Source organism: Schistocerca cancellata, chromosome 6 (genome assembly GCF_023864275.1).
Source record: "Schistocerca cancellata isolate TAMUIC-IGC-003103 chromosome 6, iqSchCanc2.1, whole genome shotgun sequence".
Taxonomy (NCBI): domain Eukaryota; kingdom Metazoa; phylum Arthropoda; class Insecta; order Orthoptera; family Acrididae; genus Schistocerca; species Schistocerca cancellata.
This window is the reverse complement of record NC_064631.1, coordinates 181,371,817-181,397,198: the sequence shown is the minus strand read 5'-3', so window position 1 is coordinate 181,397,198 and position 25,382 is coordinate 181,371,817. Positions and strand designations below refer to the sequence as shown.

Genomic DNA, 25,382 nt, shown 5'->3' with positions numbered 1-25,382 from the left:
AACTTTGTGGAAACGCGTCGATTTACTGGAGGCTCGTTTTTCCCAGGGAAGTATTGAGAATTGACCGTGGCCGGCTGGGGAGCGGCGAAGGGAAGCGACAATAGGCAGCTTAGGGCGGCTCAAGCTCTGAGAATGTGGTAACGGGGCATGGCCTCCAGCTGCCTTAAGATGAGTGACAGTCAGTGGGTGGTTGACCCCATGCTGGTGTACCAGGAGGCAGACAGAGAACTTGTACACCTGTTGATAAATGTCCGTCATCCCATTTTCAATGAAACATGTGAGTAAGCCGCGCAAAGCTACGGTGCAGCGGTCAACAGAGGCCAAAATATGCGTGTTCGTGACTATAGCAACTTCACGCTGAATTCACGGTCTGCAGAGTCTGAAGTAACTCAGGTGAAGAGCGACAGAATGAAATACGCCGGCCTCTGATGGGAACATAGGACCAGGGAGTTTGAAGCACTCTCCTGGGAGTCAGAATTCCGGAAAAATTGGTGTTTTATGCAGACGCTAACCTATGGGTGGCCTGGGAGGAGCTAAATAGCAGAAATTGAGAGGAAGGGAATTTTGTGGGAATTTGTTCACTTCCAAGAGCAGGCATTGGTCGGCGCTGGGAAGCGACGCATAATTAACGCGACTTCCGCTGCAATTAGTGTAAGTGATTTTGCTGGAGGAGAAACCGAGGCGAAGAGCGGACTGGGAGGTCCTCCGTTCCCAGCTTGCCTAGAGTGTGGACGTGGCGTTCTTTACTCAGCTTGCCTGAGAGAGAGTGAGCTTCTCTGCAGTTTAGGACTTAGCAAACGGAACGATTGAGCTTGGAGATAGAAAGTTTTCGTTCAGCTATGTACTGAGCAAGATAGCTAGAAGTGAATAGACGAGCGCAGCCTTGCAGCACCACGAGGTCGGCCGACGTCCGCATAACGACGCTTCGCCGCCACGCTTTTTCGGTCATATTGCGCCCGCTCCGGCCACTGGTTAATTTGTTGGATCATGTCGGCAAAGTTTCCACGAGGGTTTCATGGGCTGTGTATTGTAGAATTCTTCTCGCACTTCGCATTACGCCTGGGTCTGTCGATAGGAATCACTTTTGATTTATCGCGCTTTACTCCATGCAAACGCAATTTATTACCACTGTCTGTTAGGAGAGTCATGTAATGTGATAATTGAATGTCGTGAGTTAAAATAAATCTGTGCTAATCGACTGCATCTGTTTTCAATCAAGTAGTTGAAATCCCAAGTCACTTTCTTAATTAATTTTATGTTCAACATTTGCATCTGGTGTTCAATAGCTGAATATAACATCAATGTGCACCCCTTTTTAATTAAAAGGGATCAATTCTGAATCAATTAATGTCAACACTGCCACCGCAGTTCAATCAGGAGTCATAGGGCCTTATTACTTTCTTTGTGTTATCCGACATTGCTGCAGTTTTGCACTCTCTGTTGATCTGTTAGTCAATTACCTGGGGTGAACACACACCAAAACCAGATAAGTGACGGGTGGGGTGTTACAGTGTTTCCAGAAGAGAGACAGAAACAGCAGAATGGGACGGTCAAGAGAGCTGAGTGACTTTGAAGGAGGACTGGTCTGCGGATGTCACCTGAGTAGCAAATCCAGCAGGGACAGTTCGACCCTTCTAAATCTGTGCCAGACGACTGTTGGTATAGTGACTGTGAAGTGGAAACATGAAGGTACAACAATAGCTAAACCGTCACCAGCCAGAACTCATATACTGGTAGACACGGATCGTCGAGCATTGTAGCAGAAGGAATCACTCATGGCTTCTAAAGTGCTACCAGACGTCCAGCAGGCACAATGGATGCTGACATGGAGGTAAAAATAATGGGGTATAATAGTCGAGCAGATCCTCATAAACTACGCGTTTTTGCTGTCAACCCTAAGCGACGCCTGAGATGGTGTAAAGGATGACGCCACTGGTCAGTGGATGACTGGAAACTTGTGGTTTGGAGTTACGAATCACACTATGCTCTGTGGTAATCTAAAGGGGGGGGGGTGTTGTGTTTGATGAATGCCTGGAAAACATCACCTGCCATCAGGCGTGGTGCTAATAGTGAATTGTGGGGGCGGTGGTGTTGCGGTGTGGGGGCGCTTTTCGTGATTAGTGCATCGTTCTCTCATTGCGCTTAAGAAACTCTAAGTGGGTAAGGATACGAACACACAGTACGTCATTGTGTAGTGTGCACAGTAAAGTAATAGTTCGGACGCGATGATTGTTTGCGTCAGCATGACAACACATTTTGTCATGAAGCAGCATCTCTGAGGCAATAGTTTGTGAACACTGACATTCCTGAAACGGACTGGGCTGCCCAGAGTTCCAATGTGAACCCAACATAATACCTTTGGGATGAATTAGAAAGTCGACTTCGCTCCAGACCCCAGTGGCTCTTCATCCATAAATAACCAACGATTATTGTTCAGGAATTCCTGTAGACCACATAAGGAGTTTTTAAGGAGGAACATCTTTTATGTATTGTCCAAAACACTTGTGTTGTCTGTCAGACATTTTATTTCCACGGTAGATTGACAAAGAATTTTATATATGCATATTTTACCCTTTTCGGTGTCGAAATTATATTCATTGAAGGACAATGTAGATCATTTTTTGTTCTAATGCTGTATGTTCGAATGTCAGGTGAAGCGAACTCCAAAAATGAAACTGCTTAATTTCTGAAAAGTTGACAAACATGAACCTGCGAACATTACTTTTTTTTCTGTTTGCTAAAAAGCGATCAAACATATGGATAAAAATAAAATGAACTTTTTTGCAGACAATTATCTCAGGTCTCGAGACTATACCGCAAAAAATGAAGTTCTTAAACGCTAAGCCTCGAAAAGCTCGAAACGATAATAGGCCTATGCTTTACACTCATGTACACCTAATTAAGTGACACACGCATACGAGCTGATAGTTGACCAGTAGTAGACGCTCACCTTGAACATGCCCTTGAGTTTTCCCGATGTGAATACTGGGGTCAGCTTCGTTCTCAGATGGCGCCACTTGCTTCCATTCAGGGCGAAGAGGTGCCTGTTGAGCGGTTCTTCTTCATTAAAGAACAGGCCCCTGTCGTGGAACGTTCCGAAGTCCTTCACGAGTATTTGTCTGATTATGTCAGGGTCGCGGACCAGAAGTAGAGGACGACGGAATCCGTAGTGTCCTACAAGTCGCGCCCCTGAAAACGAAAATACCGTTACAACTATGAAGCCAGCAGATGATGTAGAAACATACTGAACATTCATACACAGATGTGACAGACTTGAAGAGAACAAAACATTTTGATATTTTGTGGTTTAGGAGAGTAGGAATGCAGCTCCAACTTTGGACCAAATCTGACCACTGACTGTCAGGTTGCCTACATGAAGGGGCAAACACTTGACATCATCATGCACCACTCCTCTCCGAAGGACACCCCCTTCGTAAGCCACACACTTCTTGTACCCCCCACACACTCCGTCTTTCCCTCCCTTCAACCCATTCTTCAGCCACAACACTGCCTCTTCCTTTCCCTTTCCTACACTATACCCCTTTTTGTGAAGTAGGTCAATTAGAGAGCTTCTAAGCCCATTCAGTCATAATTTTCAACTTCTTTTTAAGCCACGCCTCTTTTTGAAAATAGGCCAATCAGTGAGTTTCTAATCCAGAACGCATATTTTCCTGTCTACTCACGAGCCTGAAAATAATCCGCAGATAAAAACCGAAGAACCAGGCAAGGAAAAGGTTAATTGTATACATAGCCAGTGTTGTCACGTGGAACATACAGGGTCTGGGGACAGGCTACCTTAAGTTAGGCCTATACAGTGGAGTAGAACATAAGGAAAGAGCATGTAGTGGAGTCACAGTACTGAGAAAATGAGAAGATAATTGTATGCATTAGTAAACGAGACAGTGACACTGGACATCCAACAGTTTTAGGAAAATATGCACGTGAGGAAGGAAAGGAGCAGCTATGTCGAATTACAGAAACACCTAAATCAAGTAAGGAACAGCGACCATGTCATTTTGGCAGTAGACCTAAATTCAAGAAATGATAAAGAATCCATTCAACAGTTGATCAGCAACAATGAAGAAGATACCAATAATAACAGTGGTATTACAGTGATAAAGTTTGTTATGTTTAATGAACTGAAACTAACTAATACATTAAAAAAAACAAAGATATATATAAATACTCATTAGACGACAGATTATTGGTTATCTATATTGACAGGCTGGTCAGGAAATGGAAGAAGGACAGAATACGTCAAGGTATAAGAATTACGATGCTTTTTGCTGATGAGGAAGTAATTATAAAAGAAGCGATGTATAGGTTAAACAGCATAAGCTTAAATTATAACCAGAAGATGTAAACACTAGAAAGAAAAACATTGTTTTAGGAAAATACCCCGTAAGAACTAAGATAATCATTAGTAATGTAATAATGGAACAGATGTCCCATTTACTGTATCGGATATGAGATAATTTTTGAAGAAAAGGAAGACATAAATAAGAAAATTAACACATATCAACATATATGTGGAATAGTCAGAAAACATTAAGCGATAAGACAAGAAGGGAAATCCAAAGGAAATGTTATAAGGTCATGGCACTACCCACAGGAGCAGTTAGTTGGACATTAATACGAAAAGATCTTACACGTCTTGAAATAGCAGAAATGTAGTTCCTTAGACTGTGGAAGGCTCCACAAGAGAAAATAACATGAGAATTGAAGAAATTAGGAAAGAACTGGGGGGGTTCAGAAATTACCTGAAAAATTTATCCAACGAAAGTAGGATTGGAGAGAGCATGTATTGTGTATAACACCTCAAAATCCCTCTGTAAGTGATGGTATATAATCCTAATGGAAGAAGTAGTGTGGGAAGACTGAGGAAGAGATAGTGTTTCTCGAACAAATCATAAGGCCTGAACCTGCCTTAGCAGAAAAACAATTAGAATAGGTAACCCAATGGCATTTCTCCACTCCTTCTGAAGTCACGCCCTCTTCTTGGAAACAGGCCAGTCACAGGGATTCTTCCTTCACCAAGTATGGGCATTATTCTCGTACAGCAGTGTTGGTAATTGTATACTCTATGCTTGGCGTCGGACGTACTCGCGCCCCGTGCCAAAGTTACTTCGTTTTTCCGTACCACAGTGGCTGAAAACTGTGAAGCATCACACAGTCAGTTTGAAAGAATATTTTTGCCTCATTTTGTTTAATTTCGTGCTTTTGAAGTAGAGTTTGTGAGCGGTATGCGCCTAAAAAATGTGCGTTGTCCTTGCAGGCGTCGCAAGCATTTGGTAGCTGTATTAAAATTTTGCACGAAAACGAGATTTGAAGCTACAGCCGTTTCCACAGGGACATCAACAAACTTCGTGTATTTTGCTATATTTGAAATTGAGTCTTAAGTATTTACGAGGTAAATTAAAAAAACGGTTTGTTTTCTTATTACAGACTACAGTTTTGCACTATTTAGGCATTATTTTCCAATTTAAACGAGTTGAATTTAGATTATGGTGTTTTCCGCGATGAGGGAACAGCATGTTATTCAAAATGATGTTCAAGGAACCGTGGGTACAAAAAACAAACTATTATCAGCGGATGTTTTTAGAAGTCTCTCAGTAAAGGTTCACTTCACAAAACACCATTTTAGGGGAGATGATGATGATGTATAATGCTCTACACTAGAAAAATGAAATTGATGTTATTGACTGGCTAATATAGCTTTTTATTAGTTTCGATTTAGGACTAGTTGAGGCTACGTTCCACAGAGGTGGATAACATTTGTTGTCATCTATGTGATAAACATAATCGGAGTAGCAACTGAGAAAGAATGGTTGCAAATTTTCACAGTATTATTACTGCTTGCATCGCAGAACAGGAACATACAAGAAGACTCTCATCCAGCTCCACAGGATAAGAAACAACATGAAATTCAACAAAATGTGTGATCATTATCATTTGGCTCCAAGTTACATTTATGTAGAGTTAAGCAGAGATTCTCACGTAACAAACAAATGCCAAGTTAACCACTGACGCTTTAATAAAATAGTGAAATTAGGTAACAGAGTGCAAAAAGAGCTGAACTAAACAAAAAAATATACAATTTGCACCTGCAGATAGCAACTTATCAGAATCATAGTCCTATGGCACATAATAGATAAAGCAGAACAGGTAGTTAGGAAAATGCCAACAGAACAGCACAAAACACAGAAAAGGAATTAAATGTGCTCATGAGAAAACGACAGCAGAAGAACGCACTCACTCACACACACACATACACACACACAAACACACACACACACACACACACACACACACACACACACAAACACACACAGGTTCACATAGCGAAGCCTTGCAAACCCCATTTTGACCAAGAATAATGAATCTCACAGACAAACGGAAGCAGAAAGGTAGTTGTTACAGAAATATCTGAGAAATAACATTAATAAGAGCAAATTAACAAATGCATACATTAGGGACATCATGTTAGAAACAGAGAATATTGTTGCATGAGAAGGAAAAAAACAAGACAATGTTATAAATACAGGACTTACTGGAAGCAGAAGGGACCAATTGGGAGGAGGGGGAATTATAGTAAACAAGTAAATGGCTTCAGTGAAAAAGAGAAACAATTAGAAAGAGTCAGGAAGATAACTGAAAATCACTAAACAAAAATAAGGCCAATAAAGAAAATATCACTGGTAAAAGTGGGAGGGAGGGATAATAGCTACAAAATCAGACAACACCAAGACTTTAGTGCTCCTGGATGCACAGGTGTATCTGAATAAGACAAAGCCTTTTCATTAAAAAAAAAAAATAATGTTGCAGAACCATAGCCCAATCCAACTTTTAGATTCCAAATGAAACTCATAATCAGGTATTCTTTGTAGCGAACATCCAGTGCTTCTATGTGTGAAACTCCGTGACAGAGAAACTGATATGAATGAATTGATAATAAAAATGAAGTGTTAATTATTTCTTAAGTTGTGACATTCTAGCAGAGGCTGATAGTTATTAACTGCTACTTGTTTATTCTACAATAAATACCACATGAAATCAGAGCTGTACTTGGGATTTTGTTACGAAATGCTATTGTGGTCATTTTCATTTGCATTAGGGAAGGAAGGAAAATCCATCTATTCATCAAGTTTCGAACATACAGATATAGCTGCATTAACCTCAGAAAATGAGCGCCCTGGTATACTAGTAGTGAGTGTGTGCATTCATGTAGCAGTGGTTAAGCCAGAGAGAGAGAGAGAGACGAAAATTTCTTGCGTAGTGAGAAATAAACGAAATTGTAATTTCAGCATAAAATTACGTCCTAGCATTTGAAAAATTAAAAAATTGTAAGATAGTCACATCTGACGTAAGAATTGTTCAGAATATTTCATCAAAGTAACAAAAGGAAAAGTCAAGTGAATTTAGTAGTATAATACTGCGTGACTAGAGAAGTAGGGTACGATCACGAAGTTGCAAACATATTCTGAGTTGCTGTCATTTTCAGCTGCTCCAGCAACAGGAACAGGTTTTGGGATGGGCCCTAAACGTATTGCACAAGGAAGGATCGCTGTATTGTTCACTAAAGACATTTTACTCCTTCCCACCAAACCATCCTAAGAACCCTTTGTGCCATGATGAGAGAGTGCGCAGCCAAGCAAGGTCGAACACGAAGGATGAGTAGAGAAATAATGAATAAATGTTCAGTCAGGTGACATATCCTGGATGTTTTGATGATGAAGAAATGGTTCAATTGGCTCTGAGCACTATGGGGCTTAACATCTGAGGTCATCAGTCCCTTAGACTTATAACTACTTAAACCTAACTAACCTAAGGACATCACACACATCCATGACCTAGGCAGGATTCGAACCTGCGATCGTAGCAGCATCGCGGTGCCAGACTGATGCGCCTAGAACCGCTTGGCCTTAACGGCTGGCGATGATGAACAGACCAGTGCTCATCATAATACGAGGGTCACTCCAAAAGAAATGCACACTATTTTTTTAAAATCCATCTTTTATTCTACATGTTTGAAAGTTTTACAGTGTGTAGATACATCCTTTAGGAACAATATTTTCATTTCTCCACATAATTTCCATCCCTCTCAACTGCCTTACGCCATCTTGGAACCAGCGCCTGTATACCTGCACGGTAAAATTCTGGAGCCACTGTTTGGCAGCGTGCACAATGGAGTCATCATCTTCAAACCTTGTTCCACGAAGTGAGTCTTTCAGTTTCCCAAAGAGATTATAGTCACATGGAGCCAGGTGAGGACTGTAAGGTAGGTGTTTCAGTGTTGTCCATCCGAGTTTTGTGATCGCTTTCACGGTTTTTTGACTGACATGTGGCCGTGCATCGTCGTGCAACAACAAAACATCCTGCTTTTGCCGATGTGGTCGAATATGACTCAGTCGAGCTTGAAGTTTCTTCAGTGTCGGAAAACACCATAGCCATAACTTTTCCAGCAGAAGGTGTTGTTTTGAATTTTTTTTTCTTGGGTGAATTTGCATGATGCCACTCCATTGATTGCCGCTTCGTCTCTGGTGAAAAATGATGGAGCCATGTTTCATCACCTGTCACAATTCTTCCAAGAAATTCATCTCCACCATTCTCGTACTGTTCCAAAAGTTTGCTGCATACCGTTTTTCTTGTTTCTTTGTGAGCCACTGTCAACATCCTGGGAGCCCACCTGGCACAAAACTTTTTTAACGCCAACACTTTCAGTATTCTGCAAACACTTCCTTCCCCTATCCCAACGTAGCGTGACAATTCGTTCACTGTGATGCGTCTGTCAGCAGTCACCAATTCGTCAACTCTCTGCGCATTGTCCGGTGTGTGTGCAGTACGAGGCCTGCCGCTACGAGGACAAGCCTCAGTATTGCTGTGCCCGCTTTCATCACGTAACCTGCTTGCCCACCGACTAACTGTACAGCGATGGACAGCAGCATCTCCATACGCCTTTTTCAAACTCCTGTGGATGTTTCCCACTGTCTCGTTTTCACGGCACAGGAATTCTATGACAGCACGTTGCTTCTGACGAACGTCATGTAGCAGCCATCTTGAAGGCATGCTGTGACGGCGCCACTCAAGGGAACAGGTTGAACTAAGTTTGAAAACAAGCGGGAAGGATGTATCTACGCACTACGAAACTTTCACACATGCAAAATGAAAACTGTATTTTTACAAAAATAGTGTGCATTTCTTTTGGAGTGACCCTCGTAATTCCTGACATACAGAGGAACAAAAATCTTTAAACGTAGGAAGTAATAATTTGATGGCAACCATTAAAAAGAGTCCATTTCGGAAGGAGTGTCTTCTTGGTAGTGTGGCACGCAGGGATACAGAAAGGTTTGCCGTTCTGACAGTTACAACGGCGACAGGGCAGTGAAGCCTTGGGCCAGTTTATACAGCCCAACAGGTGAGACAAGCCGCTTGACCATCCAGCAAGTTGGCACCAAGCTAACTTTTTTCAGCCGTACGCTCACTAGGGTAAAGCACTGGTCAGCTAACAAAAATCCTAACCATCGCCATGCTACACAGATTTCAGCTGGCCACGCACGATCGGATTTTAACGACGGGCCACGGACATTTCCGGCGGGTTCTTGAAGACCTGCAGTCCCCGCCTGTGCGTTTTTAGTGGAGGCACAGCCCTGAGACCGTTACCTGCAGTTCTGGGAACTACCGATCCCTCCTCGCAGCGGGTACACACACACGCGGGCGGGTTTCTGCGAAGATGAGGTGCCTGTCGTTTCGCTAATCGTCATAGTTACTGCGACCCTTCGCATATAAGTAACACTGCGTAAAATTCGAAAAGTTGTCTTTGGAAAATAGGAGTTCCTATGAATTAGTGTTTCGTGATTTTTGCGTATGAAATTTAACTCACATACTAGATTTTTTTTTTCAGACCTGGGAGAAACTCTCTGTCACAGATCTCCAGAAAATTAATGTTATGCATCACAAGCATCTGCGACCGTGGACACCAGCAATAAGGCTGGAATGAAATACTCATAATATCCCTTATATCACACTTACGATAGCACACAAAGAGAACAGCATTTTGCCATAAGGTAAACAAGTGAAACTTCCTTATCCACCGCGGTATACGAGTACCAGCGGACTTTTACAATTGAACTACGTAATTATACAGTCATCGATAGCTATTAAATGTGAATAAATGTGGCTTCACAACAGGATAAGAAATTACACACTTATTTTTGTACTGAGAATGTGGTTTTTTGTAATCTTTCGACTTCATTTGTCCCCAGTTGCTCTTTTAATGCATCAGTGTTTCAATATTCTATCGTAATTGCAACCGCATTAGGATGTTAGCGAGATTACACTGTATGAGCTACATTTCGTTTTGGCAAAACAAGCAAATTTTAACGTGACAAGCAGACAAATGTAGATTATATTCGAAATTCGCGCTGCCGGGGTAGCCGCGTAGTCTCGGGCGCCTTGCCACACACGGTTCGCACGGCTCCCCCCCCCCGACGCGGAGGTTCGAGTCCTCCCTCGGGCACTACAATAAGGAAAAGTCTACAAAACGCCGCACTCTACAAAGTACTTGTGGTGAGGCACAGTGGAAATTCCCGAAATCCGTCACCCATATCCTCCGGCACGTCGTGCGTGCAATCCAGTCTTGGATCCGTGGATGAATCACAAAAACCCGCCACAATTTACCCCCCACTCACGAACAGACCCTGCCTCCAGGAAGATTGAAGAGCTAGATCCGTTAGTGGGAAACCATAGGCCTCAGATCGGACCGGATCCGTCAGAGATACCCGCAGAAGTGGACCGCAGTTCTTGCCCACGGCGGCAATCCGCTCGCGTCAGGCCAGCTGATTAGGTGAGAGCTTAGAGCACCCGCGTCGTCCGCCAGCGGTCTTCGCTGCAGCAAAGTTCAGCTGTTACATTACTTCCAGCAGCCATTAGTAATGTTGCCCGATTTCGACCTCCATTTTGCTAGCCGGGTGACTGCGAGTATTTCGTGATACAACAGGACAGCAGCAGCAAAGGCCATGGCGTGGGAATCACCAAAAACGTGCCCCCTTTTATTGCCTAAATCTTGTTCTCATGTTCCCTCATCTTTTCTCTGACACATTCTCAGTTATGTGTTGGAGTCTCAAGTTCACTACTCATTCTCTACGTCGTTTTGAGATTGTGCTTATGTCAGCGGAGGCTGCTCTCGCCTAATCAGTTGCTACTTCTGTTATGGTTTCAGAATACAGAGGAGTCCAAAAAAATGTATCCACTGTTTAAAAGTCCATAACTTGCAAACTAATTGACAGAGTTGTCTCATTTTTGGTAAAAGTGTAGCTTAAAGTCCAACTTAAACATATCACTATAGGTTTTCGAAATGGTCACCATTAACATCCACACACAAACGATGCCGCCGAACTGCAGCACGAACTACTGTCTGCGACGTGTTCAGTTGGATATTTGCACATGAATGTACGATGGATTCTCGTAATTCATACAATGTGCGTGGCTTTTGTCGATAAACGACGCCCTTTAGTGTTCCCCACAGGCAAAAGTCCAGAGGGGTTAGGTCTGCGGAACGTGGTAGATTTCTACATCTACATCTACATTTATACTCCGCAAGCCACCCAACGGTGTGTGGCGGAGGGCACTTTACGTGCCACTGTCATTATCTCCCTTTCCTGTTCCAGTCGCGTATGGTTCGCGGGAAGAACGACTGTCTGAAAGCCTCTGTGCGCGCTCTAATCTCTCTAATTTTACATTCGTGATCTCCTCGGGAGGTATAAGTAGGGGGAAGCAATATATTCGATACCTCATCCAGAAACGCACCCTCTCGAAACCTGGCGAGCAAGCTACACCGCGATGCAGAGCGCCTCTCTTGCAGAGTCTGCCACTTGAGTTTGTTAAACATCTCCGTAACGCTATCACGGTTACCAAATAACCCTGTGACGAAACGCGCCGCTCTTCTTTGGATCTTCTCTATCTCCTCCGTCAACCCGATCTGGTACGGATCCCACACTGATGAGCAATACTCAAGTATAGGTCGAACGAGTGTTTTGTAAGCCACCTCCTTTGTTGATGGACTACATTTTCTAAGGACTCTCCCAATGAATCTCAACCTGGTACCCGCCTTACCAACAATTAATTTTATATGATCATTCCACTTCAAATCGTTCCGCACGCATACTCCCAGATATTTTACAGAAGTAACTGCTACCAGTGTTTGTTCCGCTATCATATAATCATACAATAAAGGATCCTTCTTTCTATGTATTCGCAATACATTACATTTGTCTATGTTAAGGGTCAGTTGCCACTCCCTGCACCAAGTGCCTATCCGCTGCAGATCTTCCTGCATTTCGCTACAATTTTCTAATGCTGCAACTTCTCTGTATACTACAGCATCATCCGCGAAAAGCCGCATGGAACTTCCGACACTATCTACTAGGTCATTTATATATATTGTGAAAAGCAATGGTCCCATAACACTCCCCTGTGGCACGCCAGAGGTTACTTTAACGTCTGTAGATGTCTCTCCATTGAGAACAACATGCTGTGTTCTGTTTGCTAAAAACTCTTCAATCCAGCCACACAGCTGGTCTGATATTCCGTAGGCTCTTACTTTGTTTATCAGGCGACAGTGCGGAACTGTATCGAACGCCTTCCGGAAGTCAAGGAAAATGGCATCTACCTGGGAGCCTGTATCTAATATTTTCTGGGTCTCATGAACAAATAAAGCGAGTTGGGTTTCACACGATCGCTGTTTCCGGAATCCATGTTGATTCCTACATAGTAGATTCTGAGTTTCCAAAAACGACATGATACTCGAGCAAAAGACATGTTCTAAAATTCTACAACAGATCGACGTCAGAGAGATAGGTCTATAGTTTTGCGCATCTGCTCGACGACCCTTCTTGAAGACTGGGACTACCTGTGCTCTTTTCCAATCATTTGGAACCTTCCGTTCCTCTAGAGACTTGCGGTACACGGCTGTTAGAAGGGGGGCAAGTTCTTTCGCGTACTCTGTGTAGAATCGAATTGGTATCCCGTCAGGTCCAGTGGACTTTCCTCTGTTGAGTGATTCCAGTTGCTTTTCTATTCCTTGGACACTTATTTCAATGTCAGCCATTTTTTCGTTGGTGCGAGGATTTAGAGAAGGAACTGCAGTGCGGTCTTCCTCTGTGAAACAGCTTTGGAAAAAGGTGTTTAGTATTTCAGCTTTACGCTTGTCATCCTCTGTTTCAATGCCATCATCATCCCGGAGTGTCTGGACATGATGTTTCGAGCCACTTACTGATTTAACGTAAGACCAGAACTTCCTAGGATTTTCTGTCAAGTCGGTACCTAGTATTTTACTTTCGAATTCACTGAACGCTTCACGCATAGCCCTCCTTACGCTAACTTTGACATCGTTTAGCTTCTGTTTGTCTGAGAGGTTTTGGCTGCGTTTAAACTTGGAGTGAAGCTCTCTTTGCTTTCGCAGTAGTTTCCTAACTTTGTTGTTGTACCACGGTGGGTTTTTCCCGTCCCTCACAGTTTTGCTCGGCACGTACCTGTCTAAAACGCATTTTACGATTGCCTTGAACTTTTTCCATAAACACTCAACATTGTCAGTGTCTGAACAGAAATTTTCGTTTTGATCTGTTAGGTAGTCTGAAATCTGCCTTCTATTACTCTTGCTAAACAGATAAACCTTCCTCCCTTTTTTTATATTCCTATTAACTTCCATATTCAGGGATGCTGCAACGGCCTTATGATCACTGATTCCCTGTTCTGCTCTTACAGAGTCGAAAAGTTCGGGTCTGTTTGTTATCAGTAGGTCCAAGATGTTATCTCCACGAGTCGGTTCTCTGTTTAATTGCTCGAGGTAATTTTCGGATGGTGCACTCAGTATAATGTCACTCGATGCTCTGTCCCTACCACCCGTCCTAAACATCTGAGTGTCCCAGTCTATATCTGGTAAATTGAAATCTCCACCTAAGACCATAACATGCTGAGAAAATTTATGTGAAATGTATTCCAAATTTTCTCTCAGTTGTTCTGCCACTAATGCTGCTGAGTCGGGGGGTCGGTAAAAGGAGCCAATTATTAACCTAGCTCGGTTGTTGAGTGTAACCTCCACCCATAATAATTCACAGGAACTATCCACTTCTACTTCACTACAGGATAAACTACTACTAACAGCGACGAACACTCCACCACCGGTTGCATGCAATCTATCCTTTCTAAACACCGTCTGTGCCTTTGTAAAAATTTCGGCAGAATTTATCTCTGGCTTCAGCCAGCTTTCTGTACCTATAACGATTTCAGCTTCGGTGCTTTCTATCAGCGCTTGAAGTTCCGGTACTTTACCAACGCAGCTTCGACAGTTTACAATTACAATACCGATTGCTGCTTGGTCCCCGCATGTCCTGACTTTGCCCCGCACCCGTTGAGGCTGTTGCCCTTTCTGCACTTGCCCGAGGCCATCTAACCTAAAAAACCGCCCAGCCCACGCCACACAACCCCTGCTACCCGTGTAGCCGCTTGTTGCGTGTAGTGGACTCCTGACCTATCCAGCGGAACCCGAAACCCCACCACCCTATGGCGCAAGTCGAGGAATCTGCAGCCCACATTGTCGCAGAACCGTCTCAGCCTCTGATTCAGACCCTCCACTCGGCTCTGTACCAAAGGTCCGCAGTCAGTCCTGTCGACGATGCTGCAGATGGTGAGCTCTGCTTTCATCCCGCTAGCGAGACTGGCAGTCTTCACCAAATCAGATAGCCGCCGGAAGCCAGAGAGGATTTCCTCCGATCCATAGCGACACACATCATTGGTGCCGACATGAGCGACCACCTGCAGATGGGTGCACCCTGTACCCTTCATGGCATCCGGAAGGACCCTTTCCACATCTGGAATGACTCCCCCCGGTATGCACACGGAGTGCACTTTGGTTTTCTTCCCCTCCCTTGCTGCCATATCCCTAAGGGGCCCCATTACGCGCCTCACGTTGGAGCTCCCAACTACCAGTAAGCCCACCCTCTGCGACTGCCCGGATCTTGCAGACTGAGGGGCAACCTCTGGAACAGGACAAGCAGCCATGTCAGGCTGAAGATCAGTATCAGCCTGAGACAGAGCCTGAAACCGGTTCGTCAGACAAACTGGAGAGGCCTTCCGTTCAGCCCTCCAGAATGTCTTTTCGTCGAGATACGGCCTAACACGATTTTGGTAGTGGGCTGGGGCACCATCTTGTTGAAAGTAAACTCTTCCGTCTCCATACAAGTCTCGGATGGCTGGTAAAGTGGGTGTCTGAAGCTTCTGAAGGCACACCTCACCGGTAACTGCGCCGTCAAAGAAGAATGGCCCAATCAAACCCCGGTAAGACAACCCACACTACACATTCACTCCTGGCAAATTCACTGCTTTGTCTACATGGACGTTCGGATTTTCGGAGGTTCAGTAGATGCAATTGGGGCGATTTACTGTACCATTGAGTTTGAACTGTGTCTCATCAGACTACACAATCATCTCTGAAAACTCTTCATCGTTGCACACCATGTTAGTAAACCACTTGCAGAACTCCATTCTACGATCTGGCTCGTCCTCGTTCATTGCGTGTAGCAATCGTGGGATGTAGCACTTCCACTTTGGTGTCTTCAAAATTCGCCGAACACTTGAGCGACTCGCTCCAGTTTCACGGGCATACAGTCTCACAGACGTCTGTGGTCAGCGAGTGAATTGTTGTAACACACGACGGGGGTTAGCTGGACTTGTTACTGTTACAGGTCGTCCAGATCATTGTTTGTGTACATCTTTAACACAGCCATCGGCTTCAAATTTGTCTCGAAAGCGACGAATCGTTAAACGTGTCTATGGCTCTGTTTGATACTCATTTCGCCATTGCCGTTGAGCCTCATTAATGTTTTGGTACTTAAAATACCACTTCAAAACTGACTTCCTTTCATCGAATGTAAGCCTTGCGCCATCCATGTTTACTCGAGTAACTAGGTGCAACTAAGAACAAAACACTAACTATCTGGCGACTGTCATCGGACGAAACAAAACAACGCAATACAACGCGATTGCCGGAACTACAAACTATTACACTACCAAAGATGAGACAACCCCGACAGTTATTTTGCCAGTTTTTATACAGTGGATACAATTTTCTGGACACCTCTGTATAGCTGAGTTTTATTTTTTAAATCTTTTGTTATATCAATGTTACGATTCCTACCAGCTTCTCCCCCGGTATTCATAGAAATCATTGGTCAGCTGCAAGTGGGGAGCCGGCCGGAGCGGCCGTGCGGATCTGGGCGCCACAGTCTGGAGTCGAGCGACCGCTACGGTCGCAGGTTCGAATCCTGCCTCGGGCATGGGTGTGTGTGATGTCCTTAGGTTAGTTAGGTTTAATTAGTTCTAAGTTCTAGGCGACTGATGACCTCAGAAGTTAAGTAGCATAGTGATCAGAGCCATTTTGCAAGTAGGGATGTAGTCAATGCCTTCCCATGGTTTGAACTGGATGGGAAATTATTCAGAAATCCCGACGGTCTATTAATATGTATCTCGCCCGCACGCTGCACCAAGCTCCTGTCATTTACGCCTTTCGGAACAGAACCTTTCTGCCAGACAGTTTGTGTCTCAAAGCGCATGCGTGCTGTGATACGAAGCCTGCACTTTCTCGCCATCAGACACTGACCTGAGGGCAGGTTTCACACATCTGCACAATATTCCACCGAGTTCTACTTCAGTTCTACCTCACAATATTTTTGAAAGTGTACAATACTGAACAAATTTTTTAAAAACGTATTAGCAAAATGCCCTGTACTTTAGGTTTCTCCACTTTTGTGTCTTTCTGTGCATTATTCCGTCATAAAAATACATAATTGTATCATGAAAAATATCAACCATGAAAGCTCTTGTGTGAAATCTCGTCACTGAGTCATTCTGAAGGTAAGGACAGCTTAGACATTCTTGTACTATCATAAATCATCAAAGAATAGTTAGCATTTCGCCTTTTGACAGTTTCTTTCAGTTTCTGGTAAGATGTGCGTCTTGTGAAGTCAAGTTAGTGCTTCAGAAGTGAGATGTTATTCGGAAGGAGTCTACAAAATTCTGTTATATCTTTTGATAAGCACACTACAGCGAATGCAATACACAGTTTGTTACTCAGGAATGGTTGAGAAGCCATATCAACCACCATACTGCATCACTAGATGCAAACCGCCTCATCTTAGTAAAAGCACACTGAATAATAGTCATTGTTTTATGACAGCACTAGTCCATGGCAAATACAGGCGAATCAGAGGACAGCGCATATTTATTCAAATAACTAATGACCAGTAAATTTCAGAACAGTGAAAGCAGGATTGCAGTAAGCTGATTACTAAACTAATTGTAACATGTTGAACCTGTGTAGTGACTGCTGTTTCAGTTGCGTAACGAACGATAATATTTGTTATGAAACTGTGTGCAGAGTTAAAGTAATTAGCAGAAGAATGAACTTTGTTGCCACTTTGTACCATTAGCAGCTCAAGTATTGAGGACTCGTTAAGTCTGATTAGTCAAATTAATGCCAACTGCACGAGACATCATTTTCAAATTGATTTCAGGTGTATTTTGCGGAAAGCAATGGATGATTTTACTGCATTGTCAACCGTGTTTAACGAGTCATGTAATACGTAAAAATATTATTTGTGTTCGATGTGTACAAAGAATTCATTACGTGTGCAAAAACGTTCTAAAACTGGTGACAAAGTGTGAAGCAAGCAGTGTTGAGTAGCGCTACCTGCAGTAATTACTCATTTCATGAAAATTGTATGTTCTTCACTATTCTATAAATACGTATTGCAGCTCCTCAAAACAAATTTAACAGTAAACCATTGCAAAGACATCACAGAAATTTTATTTTCAATTTCTCATGAATTAATAGTGAGGTGCTGTGTAGAGCTTCTATTATTCACTAGTCAGCCTGTAGGACGCCTTATTAAAGTAAAATATGTGCTTCCCAGCCTGCCTGCCTGACAAAAAAAGTAAGCACACGGGAGATACGGTCGGATGTCAATGTAACTACATACATTTATATACCGTTGTAGGGTATGCGAACTATTAGAGTTACAGTTATCCGTGACAGTTAAAACGGCCACCAGAGTGCACTAGTGTTCTTCGTATTCAGTGTTGTTACCAGGCTTTGTAGGTTGTATAGGGGCCATGAACGGCATCAGATTCTGATTAATCACTGTGAAGGACACGGAGATGCCAAGTATCTGTGTGAGATAGCGTTATCAGCGTCTGACATAGTTTGAAAGATGTCTCATTTTGAGGTTGCATTTGGCTGCCTGACATAATCATGCAATATTCATATTTGTGGGACATTCGGATGCGACAGTAGCCCACTGTTTGACTACACGGGAAGGCGAAAGGAGACACACTCGTCGTAGACGTTTTGGTCAACCACGTCTGACCAGGACAAGGGACGATCGCCATTTTGTCCGCTAAACACATCGTATCTCCTTCAGACCATACCTGACTTCCGAAAAATGGTTCAAATGGCTCTGAGCACTAAGGGACTTAACATCTGAGGTCATCAGTCCCCTAGAAATTAGAACTACTTAAACCTAACTAACCTAACAACATCACACACATCCATGCCCGAGAAAGGATTCGAACCCGCGACCGTAGTGGTCGCGCGGTTCCAGACTGAAGCGCCTAGAACCGCTCGGCCACACAGGCCGGCTGACATCCGAGAACGAGCAATGGAGTCCCTGCATTGATTGTAGTCTAGCAGCAGCCGAACTAGAGAATTACCGTCCCATTTGTAGGCGGCCATTAACACCACAACAGAAACGTGTGCGTTTGGAGTGGTACCATAACAGGGAAGCGTGGGCTGGTAATGAAAGGCGTCGCAGTGTGTTGAGCGATGAATCGCAGCTCCGCTCAACCCCTGATGGTTATCGTTAGTGAGAGGTCCCACTCTGCGGAGGGGCACAGTAACGTCACAGTGTGGAGAGTCACGGCTGGTCCAAACTGGTCTGACTATTTTCTGCTGATCGCAAATTTTGTAAAGTGCCGTAGCAAGTGATAATCACTGTTGAAAGCATACGTGTGCAACTTTTTTACCGGGAACTATGATAAAAACCTGGTTATGCTCAAGATTCCTAAAACGTATAGCCCAGAATAGCCGAGGGCCGGCTGGTGCAGGCTTCAGATAGCAGAAACTGTGCAAGATGTTCAGAGTCTGTCCCAGAAATCGTTCCTGTTGCTGGAACCGCTGAAACTGGCAATACGTTGGCAACTCTGTGAGGATCAGCTTGTTTCCCCAAGAGGCACAGAATTATCCCGGAATTCATTTCACAATTTCTTGTCATCCCGATGAAACATTTAAACAAGTCTTAAGTGACACTGGTAATGAGTTAAAATTTTAATTTTTTGACTACTACACGTAATTTTGCATGTAAATTACAACCCCTCTTATCTCACACTAAGCAAGCAATTTGCCTCTCTCTCTCTCTGGCTTAGCCACTGCTGCATGTGTGGGAAGGTATTTACTTCAGTGCACATTTCCTGAAGTTAATGCAGTTGTAGCCATGCATTAGAAACTCGATGATGAGGTAGTGCACTTAATGTCAGTTTTATTTTCCTTCCTTCGCTAATGCCACTGGTAACAAATCTGCGAGGCGCTGTGGTGGAGAAGAGTTTGTACCTCTTTAATTCCGACGAATCTTGCATGAGAACGAGACATGCACTCGACCCCCTCCTTATCTACCAGCTAATTAATTATGCGCACAACGGTAACGGAAGGAAATGGTGGACCCTGCTAGTTGGTAAAATAAGGAGTGCACACTCACAAAAATTTAATAAAAATCGTAATCTACTCAAGAAAGAGAACTTTGTCATAATAAACAACTGGAAATGGGATTCTGCCTATATCTACGAAATGATATGCGGATTAAATATTACAATGAGATTTATTATATATAAGAACATAAATGCACATGATTGTTGACACACACAGAAGGTTAAAGGATAGGGTATACTGAAATATTATGAGAACAAGAGTTGGCTCGAGAACAAGGGGCTCCTACTCTCTGTGATGCAATAGATTGACGATAATGACTGGAGGCCCTAATGAATCAAATATTAATCTCCCGACTATATAGTAGTATCACAATTAGTAGTGAGAGCTCAAATGGGATCACATGGAAAAACAAGCAAGGTGGACTAGTAGCAAAGCGAGCGCGCGTGCTGCTGAGGGATTCAGTATAAAATTGATAAGGTCCTACAATGGCGGAGCCGCAAAATACGGCACCAGTACTGAAATCTGCAGCACGTCGTCGGTAGGCAGCGTCCTGATGATGTGGGCGCCGACTTCAGCCGTGCAGCAACTCTGTGTCAACCCCTGGCCTCGAAGGCTGTTCGAGAATTCTAAGTTCTTCCGAAAACGGGCGACCAAGTCGCAAAATCGTCCGACTCCGAGGAAGATCAGATCCTGAATCTACTGCCCGCGCAACGCAAGAGCAAAACCAACTTTGCTCTACTCCCTACTCTCCTCGAAAAACCGCGGATCAGCATTCAGTTCTGATTCCAAAATTCCCCCACCTGTCTCAGAACATCATTCGCGCCAATAGCGACTGTTCCCTCCAATTTCGAACAGGGCTTTATGACGTCAACTAGCGTCAGTTAAAGGTGACCAATCATGCCTCTGCTATTCAGCTGAGGGCACTAAACTTGCCATTTGACGGGCTACGAAAACAACCTGCCCAAACCACCGTCCATCCGGTGCCAGACAGTCGCACTCAGCAGGGCACAGTGCACAAGTTTTCTCCGAATCAAGAGGACAATGCAGTCAGTCGGTGCCAGGAATCTTCGTTCCGGACGCGCCGGAACAGTAAACACATAAACTGCAGCGACACTCAGACGTCTCGCAGGTCGTTTCACCCTGCATATAATGGGAATGTTCCGGCAGGCGCTTAAGACCATTGTACAAACCCCTCAGAATCCAGGGAATTACAGCCCCCAACCGGTAACGCAGTGTGCCGCGTCCTCCGATGCTCGCCTCACACAAGTCACCCAGGGAAGTAAAACAACATGTTTGGGAATCGAGTGAAAAGTATTTTTGAGCTCTCAGTACAAATACTCTCATTACAACAACCTTATTCGGTCTGTTATTACCATGCAATGACATAGAACATTAATAAAATTGATTAAAATGAGAGGAGACGTGCAAAAGAGGGCACGGAACCACTCAAATCTTAAGAAGGACTATGAATTGTGATACATTTGTCGCAGAATAATCAAGCAGCATTTGTTAATTACCAGCCCTCTTCTAGAATATCACAACTTATAATAATTTTATGCATACAGACTGAAGCAACAAGTGAAAATTTGTACCAAGGCCAGGAATCGAATCTGGCTCTCCTGCTTACGAGGCAGGTGCGCTATCCACTGAGTCACCTTGGCACAGCAGTTCACACAACTGCACAGATTACCTTGGCAAGCCTCCCTCTCTGTTGTTTGTGTCATTTCATTTTTATAATAATTATTAATAGTTTTTTAAATTATTAATTCGTTCATATAACTGTTTCACATACTATAGAGTTATCAGAAAAGAAGCACTGCGTATTCGTTACAGTGAATACCTGATTATAATGAGTTTCATTTGGAATGTAACAGCTTGATCACGCTCTGGTTCTTCAGCTTTATTTTTATAAAAGATTTTGTTTATTCATATATACATGTACATCCATGAACACTAGGGTGAGACTTTTGTAGCTATTACCCCCCTTACCTGTAGATTTTCTTTGTTTGCATAATTGTGTGTGTGTGTGTGTGTGTGTGTGTGTGTGTGTGTGTGTGTGAGAGAGAGAGAGAGAGAGAGAGAGAGAGAGAGAGAGAGAGAGACATAGTTCTCCTACTGTTGTGTTCTCACGAGCACATTTAATGCCTTTTTGTGTTTTGTGCTATTCCATTGACCCTTCCTTAGTTGTCTGTTGCGCTTTATGTAATCATGTGCCTTCGAAATGTTGGTCTGTTTAGCTAAGCTGCTATCATTAGGTGCAAACTTTGGAATACAGTTAGCTAATGCCATTATTGTAACAAGATCTTAATGCTCTTAACTTAGCTTTGTGGGCTACATGATAATCACTACACTCTACAGAAATATAATTTTGAATTAAATGATAATGATTACACTTTTTGTTGAATTTAAAATAGTCTGTTATCCTGTGGAGTCGTATGTATTGGATGTGTTACAAGTCTGTGACGGAAATATTTGACAGGCAGTAATAATATTGTGAATATTTGCAGCCATCCTCAGTTGTTATTTCAACTATGGTTATCATGGAGATAAAAACAAATGGTATCAGCACCAATGGAACACTTCAGTTGCATTTTTTTGTCTGGAACGTTATGCATTGTCATCCTCTCTTCTAAAATGATTTATAGTTACTGAAAAACTAAGATCGTAAAGTGACGATAGTTTGCTATTGTACCCACCGTTCCTTGAACATTATTTACAGTAGCAGATGCTACCCAACATCGCAGACAACACTATCACCAAAATTCATTACGTTTGACTTGAAATATAGCGACTCAACAGTGCAAAACTGTAGTGTGCATTAAGTAAACAAACCGTTTTGAATTTTACTCGTAAATGTCGAAGATTCCCATTCAAATATAGTAAAACAAAAATATGTTATTCATTTCACTATGGAAATGGCTGTAACTCCAAATCTTATTTATCACAAAACGATAAAATACAAAATAAAATCACCATCTGTTTGCGAGGCCTACAAGGTTAACATGTTTATGCACATACTGCTCACAATAGCTATACCAAAAACGGAACATCTAACAAAAGAAGCTAATAATATCATTGCAAATGTCTGATAGTATTATTTTTCACCGTTTTAGGCTCCCAGAGTCTGGAAAACGAAGTAACTTTGGCAGTGGCGTGCATTTGTTCAATTCCACGAGTAAATTGTGCAAAACCTGAATCACGAGATGAGAATGGTATTAGGTTGGCCCAGCCTTACCGAAGGAAGCTCTCTGTGTGGCCTATTTCCATGAAAGAGGCACGGCATTAGATGTAGTTGTGCAATGTTATTGGACGAGCTGACGTGGCAGCAAAATACTAATATGTGGTTGTACGTTGGCTTAGAAGCTCCGCTGTTGGTCTATTACCAAAACTAGGCGTGGCTTGAGGAGGAGATGAAAAATGAATTGAACAAGCTGAAATGGCAGAAAATACCTATCTAAAAATATGGAACTCAAATAGCTTAGAACCTCTTTGATTGGCCTATTTCCTAAAAAGTGGTGTGGTTTTGGATAGGGGACAGGCGAAGGTTCCTGGCTTAGGAAATGTTAGGGGAGGGGACAGGTGTGGCTGAAAAAGGGGGCATCACTTAGGAAAGGGGTGGGGCATGATGATGTCATGTTAACTCCTGCCCATGGCTATAGGCAACCTGATGGTCAAAACTCAAATTTTCTCCGCATCTTCTAATTCATTCCTATTGAGAAGAATGCTGAAGATTAGATGGTTAGATTGAATAACTAATAAAGGAGCGCTGAATAAAATAAAGGAGAAAATCGCTTTATGACACAGCTTGACTAGAAAAACTTTGCTCACTCCACTTGTTAGGTTCCGCCGTGCCTCATGTCCTTTGTCGTTTTATGGAAGACAGGTGCGCTTTTGTATGACAGTTTCAAGAAGGAAGGAAGAGGATGTCTATTATTTATCGTCATGAAGATCTAATCACAACTGAAGGTTCACCTGTTTTTCCACCTCAAGAGGTAACTTTATTGTCGCTAAACAAGTTGTGTTTGAGTGATTTATAATTCAATATCTTGTAATTGTTGCGGTTTTAATAGTTGAAATCGATTACTACAGCTGTGGTCACCCCACATACCAAGTGATGTGTAATTTTAACATTCTTAACCTAATACAGTCTTCTAAATTTTTTGGAGGCAAAGTGATAATGCTGACCATCAATGTTGAGGTGAGCTGGAAGGAGGGTGACAACATCACTCTTCCAGCATTCCAAAATAGCCACAAGCAGCACTTAAAAGTAACAGCCACAGTGTCCAATTGTCACAACACGACAGTAGTGACACAAAGAAAATCAAGTAAGCTGCACTGGAATTGTACACACACACACACACACACACACACACACACACACACACACACAATAGCCTTTTCCCTCATGGCATTGCCCACATTAGTGTTCACCACATATATTTGACACACCACCTCCTCCCCCTACTGTGATCTGTCTCCTGCTCACCCTTCTTCCTATCTCCTCCTTCCCTTCTTCCTGACTGATCATCTCCTTCATCCCCAATCTCACTCTCTCTCCATATCCTTCTCTCATCTCTGACCATCACTAACTTGTATCTCCCTCTCACCATCTCCTCCTTGCCCCCATCTCTGCCTCCTCCCTGCCAATCTCTTTCTTCCCACCTCTCTGGCCATTTCCCCCTCCCCTCTGTCCATGTCATCCTCTCACCGAATTTGCCCATATCCACCACTCTCTCTCTGTCATCCTCTCTGTCCATTTTCTCCTCCACATCGCCGTATCTATCGCTCCTTCCACCTCTCTCTGTGTCCATCTCGTTTTGCCCTCTCTCCCTACAACTGCTCCTCCACAGCTCACCTTATTTGTCTTCTCCTGCCCCTTGTCCCTATCCATCTCTTCCTCCAACCTTCTCTGTCCTCCCATCCTTTCCCCTTCTTCCTGTCTGTTCCCTTCAAGCCCCTTTCCCTTTCTATCCCTTCCTCTACCCATCAGCCTTCTCATAGCTGTAGCCTCTACCTAACACGTCGATGAATCAGATCGGTACTACTCCCACAATATGCCTGCCATGCAGGGCAGCCTACTGTCAGAGGCTTGAAAACTTTTCCTACTGACATGTAGGGTGGCATACAAAGCAGCTATATAAGGCAGGCCAATACAACACAATGCACCTACTGTGCAGGGCAGCTTATATGACTGGGGTTGGAAAATTGCGTCGTGCCCTTACATATAGGCTGCCCTGCAAAGGAGGTCTATAAAGCCAACATATGCTATTCTACATCTACTTCTACATAGATACTCTGCAAGCCACCATACGGCTCGTGGCAGAGGGTACCCTGCACCACTGCTAGTCATTTCCTTTCCTGTTCCACTCACAAATAGAGCTAAGGAAAAACGACTATGTATGTGCCTCCATCATCATTTGTCGTATCTTATCTCCATGCTCCTTACAAACATTGTATGTAGGTGGCAGTAGAATCGTTTGCCAGTCAGCATAAAATGACGTCAGTTCTCTAAATTTTCTTAATAATGTACCTACAAAAGTATGTCTCCTTTCCGCAGGGTTTATCATTTGAGTTCCTAAAGCATCTCCCAATCTGAATTGCTTCGATGTCTTCTTTCAATCCGACCTAT

The 25,382-nt window shown here is 43.3% G+C and overlaps 1 protein-coding gene across 1 annotated transcript in view; it reads right to left on the bottom strand.

Annotated features, from left to right (window-relative positions):
• Positions 1–25,382, bottom strand: part of LOC126088104 (cytochrome P450 6k1-like) — a 196,790-nt gene that overhangs the window by 96,751 nt on the left and 74,657 nt on the right. Inside the window, exon 3 of the mRNA XM_049906200.1 lies at positions 2,951–3,189. Coding sequence (XP_049762157.1) covers positions 2,951–3,189 — 239 coding nt within the window. The remainder of the gene's footprint in view (positions 1–2,950; positions 3,190–25,382) is intronic.